Source organism: Lutra lutra, chromosome 5 (assembly GCF_902655055.1).
Source record: "Lutra lutra chromosome 5, mLutLut1.2, whole genome shotgun sequence".
NCBI classification, from domain to species: Eukaryota; Metazoa; Chordata; class Mammalia; order Carnivora; family Mustelidae; genus Lutra; species Lutra lutra.
This window is the reverse complement of record NC_062282.1, coordinates 120,851,121-120,876,758: the sequence shown is the minus strand read 5'-3', so window position 1 is coordinate 120,876,758 and position 25,638 is coordinate 120,851,121. Positions and strand designations below refer to the sequence as shown.

The following is a 25,638-nucleotide window of genomic DNA, read 5'->3' as shown; positions in this document are numbered from 1 at the left end:
TACAGTCTTTCTAACTTTATAACTTGAAAACATTTCAAGAGTGGAGTTTAATTGTATATCATTCAATACCATCTCTAAGAGTACTTCTAAATAATGCTAACTTGAAGGAGATGTTAGTGTGTGGATGTCAGAGCTCTGCTTCTACATGATAGCTTTACAATGCAGTCTTTTTTCTTTCTTCCCTAGTAACTGAGTGTTTATGAATGGGATCCTAACTGCAGCAAGCATCCTTCTTCATTTTGTTTTATCACTTTTTACGTAGTCCTTAGCACCTCCTGGCACTATTTTCGAGGTGTTGGTTTTGGTTATTTTCATCAGGCTTCTTAAGTTTTCTCACAAAATTTAATGGCATCGGTAATCTCTGAAAGGATGTTCCAGAGGCAAGCCTGAGTCTGTGAACCCTGGAGGGCCCCAGTGTTTTTCAGTAAAGGGTTATCTGAAATGAGAATTGAAGACCTGGCAGACCAGAGTAAGGTTTGAGCTTTTCCCTCACTAGCAGCTGTTAACCTTGCTTAGGACCTGCCTCTTCACTTAATTTTCTCTTTTCCCAGTTAGGACATAAAGGCTAGGGAAATGCAAGAGAAGAACATTTTCTTAGGAGGTACCAAGTTAGACTGAATAATGAGAAACCAACATATGCAGAGTTCCAAACTCTTGATTCAGACACCAGCAGCTTTTAGCAGGCTTAGAAAGAGTATGGTTTTCTCTGGCACACCCCCAAAAGGCCCCAGGCACCATTGCAAAGCTGGTGGTTGATATTTGAGACCTTGGAAGACCTTTTCTCAATTCTACCTACCTCCCCGAGGCTTTCCTGTGTCACGTGTCCAGGCTTCCTCAGTTTATCTTCGTAAGCTTCATTCTCCCTTCCTACTCCATTCCTTGCCTGGGTGTAGTTCACTGATAAAGATAACTTAGATGTAAATGACTGATAGGTTTAAATCTTAATGGGTGTTTGAATTTTAACAGATAACCTTTTTTAACCCAAAGGGATGATTATTGTATTTAGAAGAGTGGGAGGAGGGGCAGGAGGCTATAGACTGAGAGCAATGGAATACTTGGCCCTACCTTCCTTACTTTGCTTGCCCTCTCCTCTACACCCCCCACCCAACTCCCACCCCCAGCCCCCTTTTTATTATTCTAACTGGGAACAAAATATATGGACTCAGCATTGTTTCTGAGCCTGCAGCTGCATTCCATCCACCCTCCCCCCACCTTCTCTTTGCAGAGCTCTCACCAGCCCTTTGGGACTTAGTAAAAACAAAGAGTTATTACAGGGGAGAGAGTGGGTTGGCACAGCCTACAGGGAATATGCAGAGCCACAAATGTGAGGGTCTTCTGTACAGTGCTCTTCTGTTATTCTCGAGAGCCATGATAATTTAACCTTGCCTTGCTGATTGCTTTAAAAGCCCTGAAGAAGTATGCTTACAGTTTTCTGGGGTGGAAAATGTTCAAGACTTTTAAGAAGGCTTTAAAGGCTTAAATTTAGATTTCCCACAAAAGTTAGTTTTTCTTAATAAGAAATTTTAATACACTGTTTCAGAAATTTTGTAAGTTTTTCTGGAAAGGATTTGGCAAATCTAAAAAATTTACAGTCTTTTTACATCAAATGTGATCAGAAATAGACATTAACTATCATGATAGTCATATAGGCATATTTGAAACATAACTGGAGTACTGTTAAAAAATCATTTCAAAAGTGACCATTAAGAGACTGTTAAGGGTATTTCGTTTCCCTGATGCTAAGCACTGTGTGGTTATTGGTGTTTCTTGTTACTAATTATAGGATTTTTCTTGCTTCAGTAATGTCTTTAGAAGGTCAGAGATTGGGTCTTGGCAGGTTAGCTTTTAAGCTTATTTACTTTTGTGCCTGAACATGTTCTCTTAGGTTGAAGTTTTCCTCTAAATAAATGCAGCCTGGAACATTAAACAAACTATAGCAGTATGCTGTTAACAAGTGAAATTGCTGAGAACCATTGACTCCCTAGATTTTTATCATTACAGTTGACCTGCAGCTTTTATAGCATAAAAAAGTATAAATTCTGTCTTTCACATTCCTGCTCACCCTTTTCCCTTAGTGGAAGACGGTGCTCAGTAAATTTGAGTGGTCATTGAAGGCATTTTCTGGAATCTGAAAGATAAGGAAATATCTTGGGAGCAGTTGAGTATGATTTCTAAACTCATGAATATTGGGAGCTGAATGAATCAGCCAAACATGCCTTGTGGACTCTCAAGGGTCAATCAGTTATCCTCACAGTCCTAAACACATCTAGGACACTCATAACTGAAGGTTTATTGGGATTATAAATTTCTATAGATCATTCTAATTGACTGAAAAGGTAGCTGGTGAGACTCATAGGGCCTACAATAATAAGGTGTTTTGAATTACAGTGTTCAGAGGGGTGTATTGTTATAATGCACCTGGTTTTCAGAAGCTGCCTCTTGATTGTCAGGTAAACTTTACACAGATCATTTGTATATTTACAGAAATATAGTTCTGTATATTTTAACTGTATACTGAAAATGTAGCAGGTGAAAATTTTCCAAAAATATGTGTTCCAGTAAAATTTTTATAACTACACTCTATTTTTATGTTTGCTGAGGCTTCTAGTCTAAAGACACAATAGAGACAGAGCTGTAATTATAGTCTATGTCTTCACACTACCAGAGGAAAGTTCCCCTCAGTATACTGTACAGCTTGGAAGGGACAGGAACTGGAAGCAACTGAACTCATCATTTTCAAGTAATGGCAGTTGTTACTAGTGCAGTTATCTACTGACCTAGTTATTCTTTACAATAAATTATAAACAGGTGCCTAAGCAATGGTGTGCTAATAGGTTTGTTGTTATATTTGTTTCTTATTTATTTCACAAACATTTTGGTAGTCCTTACTGGTGTCAAGTACTTTGCTAAGTGCTTAGTGTGTAGATACAGGGATGTGTAAGACGTGGGTTCTGTCCTCAGGGAACTCAGAGTCTGACAAACACATAGAGACTAGTACTACAGGAAAAAATTAATAATGTAGGACTTATCCAGAACTCACCACTCAGAATTTCTATGTAAATGGCACTGTCAGGAACAAGGCTTATGTGTTATTTCTGATCGGTATGAATCAGCATTTTCCCCCCAAGATTTTATTTATTTATCAGAGAGAGAGCAGTGTGCGCACAAGCAGGGGGAGCTGCAGGCAGAGGGAGAAGCAGGCTCCCCACTGAGCAGGAAGCCTGATATGGGTCCTGATCCCCAGGACCCTGAGATCATGACCTGTTTAACCAACTGAGCCACCCAGGCATCCCTGAATCAGCATTTTAAATAAAGATGTCAATGGATGCAAAATACATCCTGGTGATAGATATGTAAAATTCCTGAAGGCCTATTAAAATCTGTATACACATACACAAAAACGTAAATCTGTGGTATTATTTAAATAAAAACTGAATTTCAACAGCAAATAATGGCCGCATCTGCTGGCCTTTTGTGGCCTTGCAGAGTGCACTTGTCTGCAGCCTCAGGACTCCTGTCCAGAGAATGAGTGTCCCAGGGCAGTGAGAAATAATGTTAACTTTGTCACAGTAAATGCGATTCCAACCAGACCTCAGTATTTATGAGAATATTGTTCCAGAATTTTCTAATTTAATTGCCTACTTCAGACTTAGCAATCCCAGAGGCTTTAGAAAATAGAAGTTTGTTTGGCATATATAATTTAGAAATTATTTTTAAGAAGAGGACTGAAAATAGAAAATATTTTCTGTAAGTACCATATAGTGTCTCCTGTAAAATAGTGAGTCACACGTGCGTTTCCAGGAATGAACAAGGAATAACCAGCCAAACAAGTTTTAAATGTATGTCTTCCAAAAGGTACTGTGACCTTCTGAAGATTTAGATACATCATTTAACTGCTAACTTTTTAAAGGCTTGAATAATGCTGTAAAACTCTTACAGTAGAGTCATTAACTAAAAAGAACAGAGGGTTGCATTTTTCTTGTAACCATTCAGAAATATTTTGTCAATGCTTGGTTTGCTTTGCAGGGTTGGGGAGAAGATTGGGTCTGAAATACTAAATTATACAGTATTTGAAATTAGTAGGCAATTTCAACCCACCTACAGATGCTTTCTGCAGACTACCCTTCTCTAACCTACTTGATACCTGGGAAGCAAAGATAACTATCCGTTTGAAACAGCAGCAGAGATAAAAATAAATCTCCAACACTGCCATTCCTTCGTAGATGATATGCCTGTACTCTGCTTTCCCCTGTTGTTTTTGGTTTGGCTAGCCCACTGATTTTGCCAATGGTTATGTTTAGTCAGTCTGCTCAAAGGTTGCTGACTACTAATAGCTACCCTTAAACATTCAGCCCTGAATATAATTAATACTAGAAAGATTTTAGAATTATATCTTTTTGTAATGGCAGTTCTGTTTTAATTTTTTTAATATTTCAGTGGTTGACATGTATAAATAACATTTTAATATTTGCATTGAATCATAACTCTTTAACCATGTGTTGATTTACTAAGGTGTCAAACAATAATGGCCCAAGACAATAAATGGCCTAATTTGAAATACTTAACTTCAGTATATATCCAGGATATAGCTAACATATTATAATTTCATATATCCTATAATATATAACATAGAATTTATATATATATAAAAGCTCATTTGGCCAAGAGTATGGGCTGACATCGTAGAAACTCATTTTATCTCAAACAATAATTGAATCATAGTCTGAAGCTCCTGTAAATTGACCAATTGGTCTATTTTATCCTCATAGCCCTCTGCCCTCCTTTTCTTCTGGATCAGAACTAGCAGTGGTGTTTCTAAAGGAGAGCAATGAGCTAAATTCACCATCCATTGTTTCACACCTTGGCTAAGTAACAGGACAGGCACCAGGGGTCCAGGCCCCTCTTCTGCCTTGGAAGAGTGCAAAGGGCAGAGGGTGGGAGGATGACTTGGCCTTTCTCTTTGTGGTGCCTGCAGAAACTGTCTCAGAGTACTTGCTGAGCACACCTTCACACAAATTCAGTCAGTGTGGGCTACAAAGGACAAGCCTCCCAAAATATGATCACCAACAGGACCTGAGGCATTCTGCTCTGTTCTTTACCACACTGCAGTCACTTTAGAAGGCTGCAGTTGGAACTGTGATTGAAATCTGAAGCAGCCACAAATGCCATAAATTGTGTTCTTAGCAGTGAGTTAAGCCTACTATCTACATTCAGCAAGCATCATGAATACTCACTGTGTACCATGCACCGTGGTTGACACTGTATAGACAAAGGTAAATAGGACTTTGAAATGCCAGCTCTTGTTCCTAACAGTATCTGTTTGTCAATAAAATCTGCCACTGATGGCATTGCCTTTTTGTTTTTCACCAAAAACTGAAACTTGTGAAATTGAGTCACCAGTGTTACAGAAATTGTCACTTTAATAGCACTCACTTATTTAAGCTTGGAAAATAGTATTTTACCATTCTTTAATGCCTTACCATGAGCATTACTTGAGTATCTTTTGACCTCTAACTATGTCAAGACACTGTTCTAGGCACATAAGATGAGCTTATGAAGACTTTTATTACAAAGAAAAGTCGAAATTTAAGTAAGCAGGAAAAATTTAGCAGAATATGCCAAAGCCCTAGATTTTTTCCGTTTAATGTTTAATGTCGTTGGAATTGGAGTGCCTCTCATTATAAGTGCATCTTGGTATTGTGTCGTAGTTGGTCAGCATTTTATGTTATGCAGTTGCACATAAAATCATAGTCTTAGCAATTGCTGGCATCGGAGAGTCCATGAAATACAGCAGTGCAGTGGGAGTATTTAGACAGTCTGTGTGTTCTGATAAGATTTTATCTGAATAAAATCTTTTCAAAAGTTTTCTTTCCTGACCCCACCCTTGACTAGCTTGCTTGGTAAGCTCCATATGTTAAATCTGGGAGAATTTACAGGGAAGGTATATTTTTATAACCATTCTGGAATTGTGATCTAACTGGAAAGAACAAAAGTATGAAATTATAATGTTCTCAAATTAGTTTTTAAGCTAAAACCTTTACTTACAAAAGTAACTTGTTTTGAAAACAAGTTTAGAAGAGTTTTGTGGATTTAAAGACTTCAAAAGTCCACAGACATGACTTGAGGCTAATGAATTTGCCCTTATCAGGCTAAGAAGTCTCAAATCTCTCTGCCTAGTCTTACAATTTATACCATATTTAGCATAAAGGAACAGTTATCTATTCGATTATTTTGTTAGATTCCAGTTACTTTTCAATGATTACAGCTAAAATTAATTGAATATTTATGACATGCCAAGAACTCCGTACTTTATACACATTATTCTCACTTAATCCTCACAGGAATGCTGTGAAGCAGATACTCCCATTTTGCTGATGTGTATACATGCCATACATGTATACATACATGAAGTTAGTTTTTGAAGCTCACACAGTCAGTGAGAGTAAAAGAGCCTACAGTTCACTCTAATATCTGATTTCAGAGCCTGCTCTCATCACTACAGTGATCCCCACCTGCCTGTAATAAATGTTCAGTAAGCATTTTAATTATTCTCACATTCATGTAAACATCTGTTCAGTACCTCTCCCACTAGCAAGAGGAAGAGCAACGGTTAGGAAGGTCTCAGGGAACTAATGCTGTTTGAACTGGGCTTTGACGGATTACCAGGAGTTGGCTGATCAAAAGAGGAAGAAAATGCTTTTCAGTCCAATAGTCCAGCATGAGCAAAGTGGTAAGCAGGTTTGTCAAACTTTCCCACTTTCTTAGTGAATTTGAATTTCACCTTGGAGATCAATACTTCTTCTTTACAAAAATTTGCCCAGGAGGGGCGCCTGGTGGCTCAGTGGGTTAAAGCCTCTGCCTTCGGCTCAGGTCATGATTCCAGGGTCCTGGGATCGAGCCCCGCATCGGGCTCTCTGCTCAGCAGAGAGTCTGCTTCCTCCTATCTCTCTCTGCCTGCTTCTCTGCCTACTTGTGATCTCTGTCTGTCAAATAAATAAATAAAATATTTAAAAAAAAAAAACAAAACAAAAACAAAAAATGTAGTCTTTAAAAAAAAAAAATTTTTTTCCCAGGAGTCTATGATGAGGTCTGGGAAGCACAACTTTAAAATATTTTCCCCTAGGCTTTCTTACGATAGCTAGGTTTGCTATAATTAAGAACATTATAAGAATATCCAGATATATAGATATATAGGTGTATATACATTCTGTTCTCAGGAGAAGGTTCACAACTTTCATTATTTTCTGGGTGGCAACTATTGCAGTAGGTGCTTTCAAACATATTTAGAAACAATTCATGGTAAGAAAAAACATTTCACATTATGACCCTCTACACTATAGGTATACACATTTACCCAGCTTAAAACAGAAATTTCACAGCACAATATTGTTTCTTCATCAGTAGAGTCTGATATATTCTATTTCATTTTAAAGAATCCTGGTCATAATCCACTAAATTAATGTCATGACCTTCCAGTGGATCATAGTCCATGGTTTTAAAAAGCACTGCAGGAAATTATCATCTATTTAAAAAATTTTACCCAGGGGTTCATGTGGTCAGATTTGCATTTTAACATGCTTATCCAGTAGCTCCCCTAGCTTAGTCATTCCTTTTATATTGGAAGGAAGAAAAGAAAAGAGTCAAGGATGGCTCCGTATTTATGATGAGTATTTGGTTGGATGGTGGGGCTATTAAATCCGAAATAGATGAAAAACACACTGAGGCAGGAGGCATGGGATGTGTTTTGTTTGAGACATGCTGTACGTGAGGGGGTTAGGTAACACTCCATCTCTCATCTGTCAAGATGGAGCTGTCCGGGAGGCAGTGGCATCTGGGAGTTTAGAGCAAAAGGATTTTCAAGAAACAACTCCAAAGGACATTTCATAGGATTTAATTATACATGGAAGTTTAGCAGTAAGAAGGGGGAAAAAATAGTGTATTTACTGATGGAATTCTGATATAAAGCTGTATTTAAGGAGTTATTTTTTTTTCAACTGTTAAAAATACTGGTTGACTTATGAATACTTAACTAATGAGTGTTAGTACTTTTAATTATTAACATTTAGGGAATTTAAAGCTCCTTTTGCCAAATTTTGTTCACACTAATTTAGAATAATGGCACTAAACTGTGCATACTGTTTCAGTGGAAGAATAATATAACAGTGGAAACTCAAGTGGACAGAAGACTGCACATGGCATCACACTGTTTTTATAAAGTTGAATAATAAGCAGAACTAATACATTGTAGGTATACACATATGCAATAAAATTATTGAAAACAAGAAATGATCATCAAAAAAGTTAGAGTAGTTGTTATGTTTGGTAGAAAAAGGCAGGCATAAGGGATTGGAGTGGAGCACATGGTTAGATCATTGCTAATGTTCTATTTCTTAAGTTGGACAGTGAGTTCATAGGTGTTCATTAAATCATCCAGCTGTATTTATTTTGTAGAAATAAATATCACATAAAGATTGTTCTCATTACCATTAACTTCAAATATGATCTGTCATCTTATCTTCAGGGATTAAATGACAAAAGCCAGAACATATTTCAACAGATGCCAAAAGGCATTTGATAAAAATTCATATAAAATCTGAATAAAAACTTAAGGAAATAAGTAAGTAGGGAATAGAAGATTTCTTTCTTAGCATGATAAAAAAAAGTCTCTATGAAACTAATAGCCAGTTACATACTTAATGATAAGACAATAGAAATATCTTATTAATGTTAGCAATAAAGTACACATGCCCACTGTCAACTCTGTAGTTTAGCATTGTTCTGAGAATGCTCAGTAATGGATAAGAAAATGAAATAAAAGCTATAGATAATAGATGTTTGCCAGTATCTGCAGATAATCCAAGTACACAAGTGAAAAACTTTAGGATTTCTTTCAGTAAGGTAGTCAACTTCAGAAAGAACTTGTAAAATCACTGGCTTAATATTGGGTGGCTGGTGTGACAAGACATTTCTCAAAATGAAAGAAAGAGCAGGATTTTTTTTTTTTTTTTTTTTTTTAAGATTTATTGGAGTGCAAGCTGGTGGGAAAGAGGGAGAGAAAGAATCTCAAGCAGACTACTCCCCCCCGACCCTGCACCACCGCAAGTGCAGAGCCCCACAGAGGATTTGAACTCCCAGTTGACCCTGAGATCATGACCTGAGCCAAAATCAAGAGTTGGACATTTAACAGACCGAGCCACCCAGTTGCCCCCAAAAAACAGGATATTTTTTAATTGATGGGAGTATGATCCCAGTAGAAAGCAAAAATTGATAATGTAGGAGAGAGGGAAAGATTTGCTGTAGCAATGTCCCTGAGTAGGTTGGAGAAATGGTATCTGATAAGAGACTGGCTTTAGATAGGAGCAAAGAAAGTTCATCTGTGGTAGCTGGTAAGAAGACATGTATATGAGTGCGGATTTTGAAATTATTGTTGTTTGTTAGACCACTTCTTTGGCTATATCTTCGATCTAAAGTCAAAACACATAGGCCAAAGTCTTAAATGTTAGAGCTTGTGAATGTGTTGGCATATGGAACATGCCCAATAAATTATTAAGTATAATTTTTAAAAAATAACTGGCCTCCTTAAGCACTAGCAATTAGTGTTTCAGTGTAAAAATGATCTCATTTATGGTAGCAACAAAAAATTACCAAAATGAAGTACCAAAAATTAAGTATAGGTCATGTTATTCTAGATATGTCTAAAGAGCTATATTACTTTCCTGGTAGGTATAAGAGAATATGTAAGTGGTAAATGGCAAGACTGTCCATTTAGGTAAGTAACTTTTAAAACTGTCATTTCATCTCCCTGATTAATCAGTAGGTAAAGGACATATATATACCATTATACTAATTTTAGAAAATATATAGAAACACAAATATAAACCTACGAAGTAAATAATGAAATGCGCTAGACCAAAATGTCATTGCTGGTAATCTATATGAGATATTTTTTTACATATATATTTGTTGGTCTCCATTCCTGATTGCTCTGTACATGTAAATGTTTTGAGATGCCAAGTTTAAATATGTAAAGAATCTAAGAGAAAGGCTAAATATTAAAGGTTGAAAAAAAAATAGGTGGACAGTGAAAATAGAGAAGGCAGGTCTTAAGAAGTTATCTAGTGCTGGACACGAGCTAAATATCTTGCTAGTCAAAGACTTGATAGAGTTGCTTTGTCATCTATCAATGGAGAAAGAAAGTTTTCTCCCCATCTGTGATCTTTCTCCCCATTGGAAGGAAGGTACAAGCAGAGTTACTGGTGTTAACAAGGATATGAGAGGAAAGGCCACTTTTCTTTTTGAGTAAACAGTTGACATTTTGGAGCAGTAGTATTGTGATGTGCCCTAGGAATGGGTCTACTCTAAAAAGGACAAATTATGGGAATGAAAGTAGTAGTCAGCTGAATTTAAAAAGTTAAAATTCTTAGGGATTTATAGGTAATGAAATTCAGAATGCATAAAACTGATTAAGGATAACTAAGTTGGGCCCACAGTACGAGGGTTCGTACTTAATTAGCCATAGAAAAGGGACAATCTTAAAATGCTTAGTGTTTAATAATAATTCAGTAAGTTATATTGGGGATATTTTAGACTGAGAATGTAAGGCATAGACATATTCACCAATGTGGTAATACTCTACAAATCAATACCAAGAAATTATTTGACTAATCTGAATGCTTTTTAGTTTTCTCTTAATCTAATTGTGCTAGTAATTCATGAAAGTCAGTCTTTACAGACTAGAAATAAGGGGTAGCATTTGATGTGTTTCCACATTTATTTAAAAGTTTTATATTTGGCTGTAAAGAAAAACTTTGTTCTAGGGATGCTTGGTATTTTGTTTTGTTTTTTTAAGGTAGTGTTTCTGTTCCTTCTTAGAGAACTTGAAGCATAAGATAATTATGAATCCAGGATTAACTTTGGATAGTCTTATGTTTCACTATTTTTGATTCTGTAAAAAAACAAACCAAACCAACAAACAAACCAAAAAACTTCTAATTTTTAAAAAAAAATTTGAGTCATGAAAGGCCAATGTCATAGTGATAATTTAAAATCTAATTATTTTTTTTAAAGCTGTCTGTTGTTTTTGATTGAAAAACTAATGAATGTACATTATAGAATTGTATGTAAAATACATACGAGGACAAAGATGAATAAATGTCTTAGCAATGAAAACCAGCTAGTGTTGTTGGATTTCTCCTAAGTCTTTTTTTTTTCATATTCACAAATACAATTTTTTAAAAATTTTTTAAATGTTCATATTCACTAATACATGTGAAATTTCATATTCACAAATACATTTTTAAATACATTTTTTCATTTAAATAAGCGTATTTATTGCTTTTTTATATTCTGCTTTTTTCTTTAGTAGTCCTCCTATTACTTACATAGTTTCTGTGTAACAATTAACAGTAAATCTTGTGTGTAAATCTTTATTTAATTTCTAATGATTTCTTCAGGCTAGATTCCTAGATGTGGAATTACTAGGTCAAAGTATGAATGTTTTTAAATTTTTTGATAACTGTTGCTGCTCCCCCATGCTCTCCTCCACCCTCAGAAGGCCTCTTGCTGTTTATTTCCACAGCTGTTTGAAAGTACCCGTGTTTTTCCCTGGCCAATACTGAATACACATTTTTCTTAATTTCAAAAAAAAAAAAAAATCATTTGCTAATGTTTAAAAACTGTTTGACATTGTGATTTGCTTGATAATATCTGGCATAGGTAAAATGCATTTAAGACATTGTTGAAGTATTGTCATGTTTACTGTCTCCACTGATATTACTAGGAGTGGTTTGAGTTTTTTCATTTAATTATGTATTTTTCCCAATATAGTGGGCAGAAGTTTTTATTTTAGTAATTCAAGGACCTTCTTTGAATTAACTACTCTATTCCTCTAACTTTTTAAAATAATTACTCTTATTTCTCTTTGTATATATTTTACTATTTTGCCATTTCTCTTACCACTGCTGATGGTTGTAGTAATTTAGTGCTTTTGAGTTTCCTCTCTCGTCTTTGGATGCCGGTCTTTCTTAAAAGAATATTTTGCAAGATTTTACAAGATTTTCATGAAATCTGCTTATATGAATTATCTTTTTTTAGGGGGCAGTACAGTAAATTATTGGCAAGGGGATAAAAATATTTTGCTACTTGATGTAGTTTCAGTGTTCTAGAGGAACTTATAGTGTGTGGTTCTGCCTCTTAGCAGAATTACATAACTAGCTAGAAGATAATTAAGCAACAATTTTGTGCTATAAATTACCCAGATATAGTCATTAATGGTCCATTGTCCATGGCAAAGGGTAAGTCTTTGCCCTTTCTTTGCCAAGTTATATTCCTTTATTTGAAGGCAGGTTTGATGGCTTTGCCAATAGCTCAAGCATACTGTCCTTAAAAATGAATCTTTTTAGTCCTGTATTTCTTAAAATTACAAATCAAGGGGCACCTGGGTGGCTCAGTGGGTTAAGCCTCTACCTTCTGCTCAGGTCATGGTCTCAGGGTCCTGGGATCAAGCCCCGCATCAGGCTCTCCGCTCAGCGGGGAGGCTGCTTTCCCTTCTCTTTCTCTGCCTGCCTCTCTGCCTACTTGTAATCTCTATCAAATAAATAAATAAAATCTTTTAAAAAAATTACAAATCAATTTATCTAAGAGACTTGACAGGTCCTCTTATTTACATTAGACTGCTAAGTCTCTAAGAAATCAGAGCTGCAGTTTCTAATTTAGCTCTTGATGCACTGTATATATCAGTAGTATATCAATAGCTTTACATGTTAAATAATTTTACTCCCTTTAGAGTCCCGAAGAAAATTAGCACATGAATTTGACTTATGCAGATTGAACAGAACTAAATTTTATGAAATGGACCCCATATCAGAAATGTATTTTCAGGGTAGGTGTTTAGGAAGATCCATAAAAATTAAAATACTATATAGGCTTTATTCCTTTTTAGGGCTTCCTATAGATTTGACACTAAAAATCCCTACAAACTTTATTTATTTTTTTTTAAGATTTTATTGATTTATTTTGACAGACAGAGATCACAAGTAGGCAGAGAAGCAGAGAGAGAGAGAGAGAGAGAGGAGGAAGCAGGCTCCCTGCCGAGCAGAGAGCCCGATGCGGGGCTCCATCCCAGGATCCTGGAATCATGACCTGAGCCGAAGGCAGAGGCTTTAACCCACTGAGCCACCCAGGCGCCCCCCTACAAACTTTAAAATACTGTTTGAATTTATGAAGATTGTAAGCTTTCAAGTAACAAAATCCTTGTGTTTATGAGACCTCTTAATTCTGTTTGTTTCTTTGTTGTGCTGTAGCTAGTATCTAGGGCTCTGAAGACAGCATATTTTTAACAGAGAGGGCACTAGGGAAGCAGTGTTTGCTCCCCTTCTAGGGTAGCAGCAGGCATCTGTAATTTTTCAGCCTTCCATGGATACTTGTAGCTGATTTGTTCTTGTACCTAATTTCTCTGTACTTTGAGTTTGAAACATTTAGAAATACTGCTAGTCTTTTTGGCTGTTTGTTTTCTCAGATAGTTTCTCTCATTTGTATTTAAGCTAACGCTAAAATTTGACCTTGAAGGTTTCTAGTGTCTTACTTTTGTAAATACTGAAGATTCAAAATAAGTATTGTCGGCTTTTTTTTTCTCTCCGTATTATCAGCTTTTGATGATCCACAGGACACTTATTATATGTCTCTGCCGTTTGAAAATTACTTCAAAAATCAAATACATCATTACATATGTGTTTGCATCAAACAAGCTAAAATCAGAGTGGGAGCTCCCCCAATAGTGTCTTTACATCACCAGAGTGAACATTTTGGGGCACATACTATGGGCCGTACATTGTGCCAAGCCCCTTTAGAAGGGTTATTTCTTTAAATTTAACAGCAGTCCTGTTAGGTGAATATCATTATCCTCATTTTGCTGATGAGGAAACTAGGGATTAATAAGGTTAAGTTATTTGCACAAGGTAACACAGATGGTAGAGTCCAGAACCAAGTCAGAAACTGGGCAGCATGCTCCAGAACTCGTTATGTAGCACACGAGATACGCTGTTTGCACTGTTCCCTTTTGCTCTGTGTGTAAAAGAGTTCCACTTTTCTCTTCTCAAAAGCTTGAGGAAATCTACCTTACATCTGGAAATACAAAGGGATCCAATAAAACATTTTAAAACGCAAAGAGAACAAAGAAGCAGAACACCATTTTTTATCTTTCGTATCCTCCAAATATTTGACACTAATTCTCTTCAAAAAATGGCACATAAGAGTTTATATTTTGTACACTCTATTGTAATGTCATTAAAGATGTGACTAAAATTTAATAAGATTATAGCCCCCAACTGTTCTACATCTTGTTGCTGTTTCTCTTTCCTTGGCATAGAGCCTTGGTTTGTGTGTCTTGGGTCCCCAGAGTCTGGGGATTCTGTGATGTCACCACAGTGGCTGCTTCAGCAGTCCCAGTCCTTCATCATTCCTTTCCTCAACCAGAGCAATGCTGATTCTGCCTGTAATACCTGGTGGGTTTCCCCATAAGATTATTCTGAAAAAGATTTAGCTTTAAAAAAAATGATTATTCTTGGCGTTGAAAAAGAGAGAATTAAGAGTTGAAGATACTTCCAAATCTACATGAAAATAGTTCTCAGACTTTGATATTGTTTGTTTTTGAACTTAATGAGCTTTCACGGTAACATTGATTGGTTTGGGATAAAACCATGTAAAATTTTAATGTTCCGTGAAATTCAGGGCATTGGCCACTATTAGCAATTTATATTGATGTTGAGGATTCACCTCTGCTAAGTACCAGTCCCCTCTAGACTTACACAACTGTTGCTGATGGCCACGCATGAATTCTGTTCTCACTCACATTTTGGCAGCGGTTCCTCCTGACATTTGCAAAAAGTGCTTTTTCCTTAAGACTCCAGGAGAGCAAAAAGGAAAGAAGATTGGCGATGAATTTGGAAAGTAGCATTTATATTTGGGGTTTTTTTGTTTTGTTTTGTTTTGTTGTTGTTGTTTTCTTTCTTGTAGAATTCAGGTTTGGGCTTTGTTTCTGAGAAACAAATCTTTTTTTTTTTTTTTTTTTTTTTTTTTTTTTTTTAAACAAAATTCTGCTTTCTACTTGACCAAGACAATGACTAAACTTAGAATTAGTGCGGTCTCCCTAAGTTCTTTAAAATGCAAAATGGGGGCACCTGGGTGGCTCAGTGGGTTAAGCCGCTGCCTTCGGCTCAGGTCATGATCTCAGGGTCCTGAGATTGAGTCCCGCATCAGGCTCTCTGCTCAGCGGGGAGCCTGCTTCTCCCTCTCTCTGCCTGCTTCTCTGCCTACTTGTGATCTCTCTCTGTCAAATAAATAAATAAAATCTTTAAAAAAATAAAAATAAAATGCAGAATGGTCTTAAAGACAGTCATATTTTCAAATGGAATTTGGTAAGGACAGAGTATTCTGTGAGTATTTTAATAAAGATGAAGATACTTTTTAAGAAGAAAAATGAATAATGTAAATTTAAGTTCCACAGATCCAGGCAGCCACTTGGCCTGGGTTTCAGGGCTAAACATAGTACAAGAGAGGCCAGAAATCTTCTCATCCTGATGTTTGTACCACACAGCATGCAGCTGTGTGGGACTTTTTTGTTTTCCATCTTTCATTTTGTTACTTATTTTTGCGTGCTCCGGGGAGCTCTGGTTTTCCACAGGCTGTAGTGACCTATTTCAGATACATCTCTAATATTTTAGTCTCCCTGGCATAAGGCTTCATCTAAATGAACGTGATCCAGTACCAAGTGAGAAGGATCCAACAGAGATTTGTTAGGTATCTGTTGTTTTCCAGATACATATGGAAGTAAGACCATGGTCCTTGCCCCTAACTAACTAGTGAGGCAGAAGATACATAAGCAAGTACTTTAGCATGCGGTATAGTAAAGGCAGCACTAAAGGTGAGCCCAGGGGGTTGTGGAGACCCAGAAAAGGAGCTTGAAACTCACCACACTGGAGAAGGAAAGACTCCCTGAGAGAACTGCTCCTGAGCTGAGTCTTGAATGAGGGGTCAGTTAGCACAAGCCAAGGCAAGGAGTGGGGACATCAAATACAAGGTGGAGAGTGAGGGCCAGGTCTGTTGGGAAGGAACCTCATGTGTCCTGTTAAGGAGCTTAGACTGGGTGGTAGATGATTGGTAGGAGAGAATCATGAAGAAATAAATGATGCTTGGAAATTACATGGTCAGACTGGCATTTTATGAAACTAGCTTTGGCAGCCAGATCGTTAAAGAAGGAGCTCAAGAACGGAGGAAAGTAGGGGCTGAAAGACAAGTTGTCCAAGCAAAAGGTGTATTGAGCCAAAGCAGAGGACAGAGATGAGGACATATATTTGAGAGATCATTTAAGAAGTGAAAGCAGTGTGCCTTGTGATTATCTGGATATTGAAGGAGGTGGGGTGGTGTGAGAGAGAGAAGAGTCAAGGTTGACTCCCTAGGCTGCCAATAACCTCAGTAACTAGATAAATGGTGGTTTATTAACTGGGAAATAAACACTGTGGGAGGGTGGGCAGATTTAGGGATAAGATGAGAATTCTTTTCTACATAAGTACTGATTCTGTGGAATATATTTAAATATTAGAAGGGACTGGTTAATAAGAGGAAAATAAAAAGCAGTTTTATGATAAGAGTTCTGGAACTCGGTGGGAGATTTTAGTTTTTGCTGCCAAAGGAGGACTTTTGGATTAGCCCAGCCATGAAGTTTGAAAAAACTTAGATTCTCTCATTTTTCTTCTAAAAGCTTCTTTGACATTTCTCAATTTTTTAGTCATTTTTAAATCTAAATTTTCTATTCTGTTATGCTGCATAGTTTGTATACCTTTTCCTTCATACAGTATCTCCAGTACCTGCTATTTGCATCTTTCCCCTGCCAATAACTGTCATCCCTCCTTTCTTCTTGGAAATAATCAGCTACCACCCAACTATACCCAGCCACCTGGTCTGTTCTAAATTTTTAACCATGAAGCTACAAAATGAGTCATAACAAAACTCAGTTTGAAGCCTCTTTTTAGTTGGTGAAACCAGCACTGGTCAGTTGTCTTTTAGTGCACCTAGATAATATGAATTGGGTTATATTAAGGTACTCATCATATATCAAAGATACCATATATGTGTATATGAATATATGTGTACATGTATATATGTATATGTATACACACATATACACAGACACATGCACACTCATACTCTAAAACAGTTCCATTCTTCCAGGGAAAAACACCTTGGTGTCATCCTTGATTTCTCTCTTTTTTTCATTCCTCACACTCAGTATATCTAGGAATCCTGCTGTATCTATCTGCAAAATATATCCTGAATCCCTCTACTTCTCCCTATTTCTGATCCAACCCACCATTGTCTCGTTCCTGGATTTCTATACATATGTGCTGTAATGGCAGGGATCTTTGTAGCTTTTGTTCATGATTGTGTCACAGAAATGTAGACATAGTAGGCACTCAATTAATATGTTGTTGCTTACTTGTATCCAATTAAAATTAGTTTTGAAATGTTCCTGTCAATGATATTTTCCCCAAGGTGGCCATAAATTTAAAAGGATATATTAGAGATGAGAATGCAATTCTCAGGAAAGATTTTTCTAATAAGACTGTATGCCACAGGGGCACAGGTGGTTCAGTTGGTTAAGCGTCTGCCTTTAGCGCAGGTCATGATTCCAGGGTTCTGGGATGAGTCCCACATCAGGCTCCCTGCTGAGCTGGGAGCCTGTTGCTCCCTCTTCCTCTTCCCCTCCCCCTGCTTGTTCTCTTTCTCTCTTGCTGTTTCTCGGATAATAAAATCTTAAGAAAAAAGGGGGGAAAAAAAGACTATCCCACAGAAGTAATAGAACCAAGGAAGCTCAATATTGTCCTACTCTACCCTTTCATCAAGAACTTTTAAAGAAATTCTAATACTGGATCTGAAGCAGCTATATGAAGAAAAATAAGGAAAGCTACTTTATTTTTTTCTATAACATCTTGACAGAGAGCAAGAATGAAAGAAATAAATGGATTTATTTTGTCCTGAATTATTCATATTAATTGTTACATGGCCTGAATTTTTTGGATAACTGCCAAATATTTCTCTTTGTGCTAGATAAATTTAGCATTTTGCACTACTCTCCTCAGTACAGTATCTATCATGTGAGTATTTCAGATGTTATCTAGTATGCATGGGATCTTCTCCAACCCCTGCTATTCTATGTCAGTAGGAATATTTAGCTGATTTCCCTAATACGTTTTCTATTGCCAGTGAACGATAGCCTCCCCTCCCTACTCCCCCATATCCACCCGGGTGTTGGTTTTCACATCTGGATTGATCTGACAGGCTTTTTTTCTTTTCCCTAACCCATAATGTTAGGCCTAAAGTCATAACTGCCTCTCTGGTTTGAAAAATAGGACTTATGGGTTTCAGGTTGAGGTTTCTGTTTTCTGTTCTGATTCTAGATTATTCATTCTGCACCTTAACTCTGGAACAGTACATGCAAATACATTTCTGTAGCTAAACTGAATTTTCAATATTTTTAGGAAATCATAGAATCATTAAAATTCTTTTAGAAAGGGTTTAAGAACAACAGAGAATCCTAATGTTTTGAATGTTGGTAGCAATTTTTTTTAATCTTAGCTAAGGCATATAGATTATATATGGGGAAATAATAGAAATATTAGTAATATAGTATTAAAAGACCAGCTAGTCCCCTAAGATACTAGAGAAATGGAGGAGGTAGGTTCTGAGGTTTTATAAAATGGGAAACTATTATTCAATATGAAAGGGCCTACAAAGCAAAAACAGTTATTATTTTAACCTGGCATTTCCCAAATTTATTTCAGGATAGAACCTTTTCATGGAAGGAAAATTTTCAGCATACTTTGGAAATACTGGTGGAAAAAAAAGCAGATACTTTAATTCTAGTCCTGGCTCAGGCATTAGTCAACATTTTCATTCATTCAACAAACATGTATGGAGTATTTCATGGCACCCACTATTTGAAATGTTGGTGATATATTCAGGGAACAAACTAGAGAGAAGCCTCTGTCCTTCCAAGGATTATACTCTGATCAGAGGAGAAAGACAGTAAACATAATCTGTAAGTAGTACAGTTACTAAGTGTTTTAGACAAACATGGAGCAAGGTCAGGGGGTCAGGAGTACAGGGGTTGCAATTTTAAATAGTCATAATCTTGAGCAATCGAGTGTCTCTGTTTTCCTAATCTATAAAATGAAGAAATTCAACTAATTTGATCTGAAAGGGTCTGCCAGAACTATGGGTTTACTTTAATCACCCAAGAGGTGTATCCAACTGTGTTACTGCTGGGCCATGAGCATCTTACTGAGCATTTATAATCACCAAGGTTGGAAAAGTTTAAATCATTTGTTAATACCCACAAAAGAACAAAGCATTCATTCTTTTTAAATAAATGCAAAAAACAAAAAACAAACAAACAAAAAAAACCCATGATGGTCCTGTTTTTAATCTAGCGTGTACCTTAATCCAATATTGAGTACAGAGTACTCAAAGGTAAGAAACCTATGCTGTAAAGTACCAGTGGCTTTTAAGCAGATGTTAGCATATCTGCATGAAAATTTGCAGCAGTGTGCACATTGTGTTACTGCCCCACGTCTTTGTGTAAATTTTGATGTTGAAATGACCTTCTAGACAGTATTCCATTGCTGTATGCCTGAGCTTGTATCTCAGAATAATTAGAAGTTTTGACTTAAACATCTTGGTATACAGTGTTTATGTTAATTATAAATGTCTGGAAGTTTTCTGAAACTTTGTAGCTTTTTATCAGAGACAGACTAGAATTTGGAAGGTGGGCTATGGATTGTGGTCCCAAGCCTTTGATTTTTAGCCCCCCATTTTTGGAATGAAAGTTAAAATCTACTTTTCCGATTGCCCAGAATATGGTGGCATATTTTTATATTATTTGTCTTAAATAAGAAACTGTTTGGAATCATAGTCTTTGATAATTTTTTTAAGTAATATTCTTTAAGCATTTAGCTAAAAATTTCAAGTAGACCGTGTGTCCCTAAATATAATGGCATTCCACTGACCTGCAGGAAAAGCCTACAATACTATAATTAAAATTGAGAAGTTCCTGTCACACAAACGGATGCTCTTCCAAGATTGTTTCTAAATCAGACCTCAGTATTTCTTTTCCTCATTCCCCAGAAGCTGACGCGAGGGCTCCCAGTAATAGTCATTTCACATTCATCCCCCCACCCCTTCATATTTCCTAAATTTAAAGGCCAGTTCATAAGAAAATGCTCTGTAACCATTCTGAAATAAGGAACTAACTACTGGTTCACTATCTAGATAAGCTGTGCAGTAGGCTCCTATATATCAGAGAGAGGAGTGATAAGTATCCCCAAGTTCCCCTGAAAGTCTAGTCTCTGAAATGGCTCTAGATTTGGCAAGGTCTTGAGTCCCACTGTAGCTGTGGCCTTTAACAGTCCCAGAGGCTCTGGTCCACTAGGAGGTACCCCATAGTTTAGTTCTGAAGTTCCCACTTACCCACCCCCACCTGCCCTAATTGTCATTACACAACCTGCTCTTTTCATTAAGTCTCTTGCTTTACTGCCCATGGGGGCCGAACTGTTAGGCAGATTTGCCAGCTGTGAACATAAGAGCTCCTTCCTACATCCTTTTCATTCTTTAGAGCATAGTTATTGATACAAATAAAATTTGTACCTAATTTATACTACCTGCAGGATATGAGACACACTAAATCTATAGACAGCATAATTTAAGCTTTTGAGATATTAAAGATGTAAAAGTTGCTTGGCAACACCTTGCTCTGAGATCTTTTACAGGAAAAGCCTGAGATTAAGCCAGGCTGTACCATCTGCATTGGTGCTGCACTGAAAACCACTGAGGAAAGGTGACACAGAAACCCAGAACTCTGTTTTGTCATCATTCCTTAACCTCCAACCCCACTGCAGCTCCACAGCTGGAAGAAATACTATGATATACATCAAGATTCACCTTTGGGTCCCAAATTATCTCCCTTCTTACCTTTCATTATGTTTTTGTTTTGGTTATTTGGTTATTTGTTGACCTCATGACGTTTGGAAGTTGCAGAAAATCATTTGCAGTAGGTACTTAAATGTTCGTTCTCTCTCTGACTCTCTTTACTTTAAATACGGTGCGGTGCACTTACTTGCCTTCGATATTTTTATGATCAGAAGTTTTAAACATGGAATAGTGTTGGAAATAAGTTAAAACCGTTCCTTCCCTTTGATACTAATTGGGACTTTTTTTTTTTTTAAGATACTATTTTTCCTTCTATTTCATTAATATTCAGAAATCACTGAAGTCGGAATTCTCTGACTCTTCTAAGAGATTGACCTACGTCTATTTCTTTTCTTTTCTTTTCTTTTCTTTTTTTTTAAGATTTTATTTGTTTATTTGACAGAAATCACAAGTAGGCAAAGAGAGGCCGGGGGTGGGGGGTCGGGGGCAAGCTCCCTGCTGAGCAGAGAGGCCCACGACCTGGGGCTTGATCATGACCTGAGCTGAATGAAGGCAGAGGCTTCAACCCACTGAGCCACCCAGGCGCCCCAACCCACGTCCATTTCTAATCCATAGTTTCTCAACCTTGGCCCCACTGACATTTTAGAATGTCATGGTAGTCCTTCGTTGTGGGGGCTGTCCCGCACACTAGAGGGTGTTGGACAGTATCTCTCCCCTCCAGGAGGTGCCAGAAGCACCCACCCAGATCAAACATCCCTGGAGGCAAAACTTCCCCTTGTTGAGAGCAGCTGTTCTGATCTATGTGTAACAACACATGCTTCCAAACACTTCCATGGGGATATGGCATGGGTTGTGTGTGCTTTTCTTTTTAACTTTCTTTTTAATCTGATTCTTTCCTATTTGGTTTGTGATATTTTTTAAATGACTGTAGGATTGGTTGGTTTGTTTGTTTTCTATTCCAAGACACTTTTAAAGAGAATATGAAAACCTTCTGTGTCCACCATCAGGCCAGACCCTATTACTTTGAGGAGTGTGCACAGTAATGCATACCAGATATTTTTGTATTTTGAACTTTCCAGATTTACACAAGACACTGTGTGTGTTTAAAATTTTTTGAAATGTATAGGAAGATAATTTTTCACCTTAAAAAGTATAAGCATTACTTCAGAAGAATCACAGTTTAGAGGATGAGAAAGGAAAAAAATCTACATTTAATTATTATAAAGGTTTGATAAGAGCTTCCCTGAAGTGCTCTGTTTAGTGTATGTCTGAGCTTGAGAATTCCTATAATTAAAAGTTTTTAGTGAAAGAATACCGAACATTTACAGAATTTGAGTAAAAAGTCTAGTCACTCTTAAAAATAAAGATAGAAAAAACTCTACAATTCCACTTTTTAAAAATGTGATTTAGAATCTCCCGAAAGGGACAGTCTTCCATATTTTGCTGGGTGAAGTACTTCTGCATTTCCCAGACCTGAGCTGCACAGGAACGAGGACTTCAGACCTCAAGTGAAACCAGAGCCCAGCCTGCAGATGAGCCTGTCACCACTGTGAAAATCTCCCCGCCCAGGCTCCACAGATCTGTGTGAGGGTTAAGGGGGAAGGAAAATGGAAGTTAAGTGAGTTAGAGCAGGAGAGGATTGCATTCAGGTGTTCACACTGTCTTTACCTGTCCACCTTCTCTCCTAAGTCTTCAAGGAGGCTTTAACTACAGGGCACATTCCTTCTCTAGCAGCAGAACCTTGCTATTCTTTAAAATATAAAAGCAGACAAATGTCAGTGAGTGCTGTTACACTCAGTGCCTGAGGATGGACTTTTTGTTCCCTTTTATCTCACACAGCATTCCTTCGGCTCCTGCTCTCCCATACCTATACAGAATTAAGAAGTAAAACACAGCATTCTGTTTCACCAGTGTATGTGTGCCAACTAGGCATTCACTTTGCACACCCAGTAATACAGCCTGATGAGTCCTCCCAGAGTAAATTAAGACTTGCTCTCAAAGTTCCAGCACTTTAGAACTAGGGTGAAATTTGAGAAATCAAAGTAACTTTAGGGAACAAAAAAGGTATAATTTATAAAGTAGATAATAAGTGTAGAAACTTATCACCCTAGCAATTTGAAACTAATTTAAAAGAAGGAGTCAGAGATAGTTTAAATTCACAGACGACAGAGGCTCTATGGAGTATAGTAATATAATACTCAACATCTTTGGTAAAATTTGGCCTCTCAAGCTTTACATGCGTTTTCTGAATCTCCTCTGAAAAGATGTTTTTCTTTGATTTATTTCTACCCCATATAAGTAAGATGTTTTTCTTTGACTTATTCCTACCTCATTCATTCCTTCAACATTTATTACATGTCTGCTGTGCACTAGACATTGCAAATTATCTCCCTTCTTGCCTTTCTTTACTTTTTTGTTTTGGTTTTTGTGGGGTGGCAGGGAGTTGTAGAATTGGTAGCTTGGTAGTTTCAAACAAAATTCTCTTCCTTAGGTCAGAAGCTTGGTGTGTTTCAGTGAGCAAGTCAGAGTTGCTTGCAGGGTGTCCTTCCTGACCAAGCAGAAGTGACACATGTTTATGCTTACTAGCACATTCATGAATATGTCTGTCTGTCTGGCTGGCTGGCAACCAGTTAGTTCTGAATCTTCACCTTACCATACTGGAAAGGGCAGATTTGGTGGGGAAAGAATGAGAACTGGGAAACATTCCCCCACCCTACCCCCCACTTCCTACTCATCTCCTGAATTGCTAAGACTATGTATTTGGGGGCTGGAAAGCAGGAAGTCATATTTTATATTCTCGCCAGTGAATCCTTTTCATAATTATCACCTAAAACCATGGTAGCCCCTGCAAGCCCAAGGGGAGCAAGGTCTTAGGAGCTGCAAAGGGTGGAACCATTGAAAGACAGTGAGAAGTTTTCAGTTCATTTGTTCACAGATGTTTAGTGAGATCCTACTATGTACCAGGAAAATGTGCCTAATACAGGGGCTCTGTGATCTAGAGCAACCCCATCCTTTCACTTTTGATATAGAAAACCTAGACCTTGAGTAAGAGCATAAAAAACATTTGCCTTTTCCACAGTGTTGTAATGGGCTCAGCTTTAGAGTCCACAGAATCCTCTCTCCAGGTTGTTGACCCTATTCTGTAAATATGAGGGTAGGAGAATCTTAAGGCATGGAGAAATACCCCTCCGCATTTTGCTGTGAATGTAACTATGGCATTCACCTTATGTTGCTAGTCATCTCCAAAACTGTACTCAGAGAAGCAAAAATGAAAATGAAACGTATATATAGTAAGAGGATGAAGTTTAGGATATAGTCTCTGTCCCAGAGATCATTGAAATATCTAGAAGCTATTCAGTGGTGGGGTTGGGGAGGGCGACATGCCAGCCAGAGACAGAACCTTGTGTAGCTCTAAAGAGGAAAAGCTTTTTACTTTTTAGAAAATTCACTAATGACTCTTTTGTGTGAACTATAATCATTTGCTAGTTTGAAATGAAGAGGTTTCCTCTTTAAACTATTGATCAGAAGTGATTATTGACACTTAAGGGTAGAAAATGGAAATGAGTGATTTGATTTTTAGGTATACATGCTTGATTCCTTCAGTGATTTGGTAATTTAAATGCTCAAGAGAGGTTGCCTATAAAATGAGTGTCACTTGAAAAACAGTTAAGTGAGTCATCAGATCATTGTTTGTCAAATATATAATTTGAGATGTTTCTCTTTTTCCCTACCTTTAGCTTGTCAAAATTCCTAAAAATGATCCCCCCAATGAAGCGCATACCTTTAACTTCTATTTGTCAAATGTGGGTAAAGACAACCCTCAGGGCAGCTTTGACTGCATCCAGCAAACATTCTCCAGGTAAGTATGTTTCAAGATAATGCTGAAGAGAGAATAATTTTTCTTTGAGGTTTTTTTTTTTTTCACTTAAACAATAAAATGTATAGTAGTCATTCCATAAATGTTTATGAATTGAATTATAGAGCTCTTTTACTAAGAAATATTGAATACCTACTATGTGCTAACAGTTATGTTTGTCACTGTGGGATATAATCATAAAAATTTTAAGGTTCTTGCCCTTAAGAACTTTTAAGGTACAGATTTTTTTATCTATAAAAAATTATTTTTTTAATTAAAGACAAGTTTAAGAATTTTTTAAAAGTTTTTATTCACTGTATTTAAGTAAGAGTGCCTTATTATATACTCAACGTTCACACTCCAGAGTAAAGGAATTTAAAAAAAATACGTGTATCTTGTATATCCCTTTCTTTCTTCCCTGTGCAAGCCTTGTTTTAAGATAGATTTTCAGAAATTTTTATGCTGCAGCATGATGGAAACTAGAAATTAACCCCAGTAGAGCAGTAACTTCTAATTTTAAAGGGGAAAAAAATACAACAAAAAAAGGAGGAAGGAAGACAAGACTATACACCCACATCCCAGGGTACCATGGAACACTTATCTACTTAGGTCCTCTGTAAACAATAAGCTACTTGTTTGACTTGTCTTTGCTGTGGTTGTTTCTGATTAAAGAATGGGCCCCTTGAGTAGGGGGAGTTTGTTCTGCCCCTGGATAAAGACAAGGCCTTAGAACCCCCAGCATTCTGAGAACATTGAAATGGGCCCAAAGTGTCCCAGGCCATGATCCATCCCTATCTCTCATC

General features: G+C 37.0%; 1 protein-coding gene across 1 annotated transcript in view; it reads left to right on the top strand.

Moving 5' to 3' along the window:
• ELL2 (elongation factor for RNA polymerase II 2) overlaps positions 1-25,638 on the top strand; it is a 74,063-nt gene that overhangs the window by 18,609 nt on the left and 29,816 nt on the right. Inside the window, exon 3 of the mRNA XM_047729384.1 lies at positions 24,717-24,838. Coding sequence (XP_047585340.1) covers positions 24,717-24,838 — 122 coding nt within the window. The remainder of the gene's footprint in view (positions 1-24,716; positions 24,839-25,638) is intronic.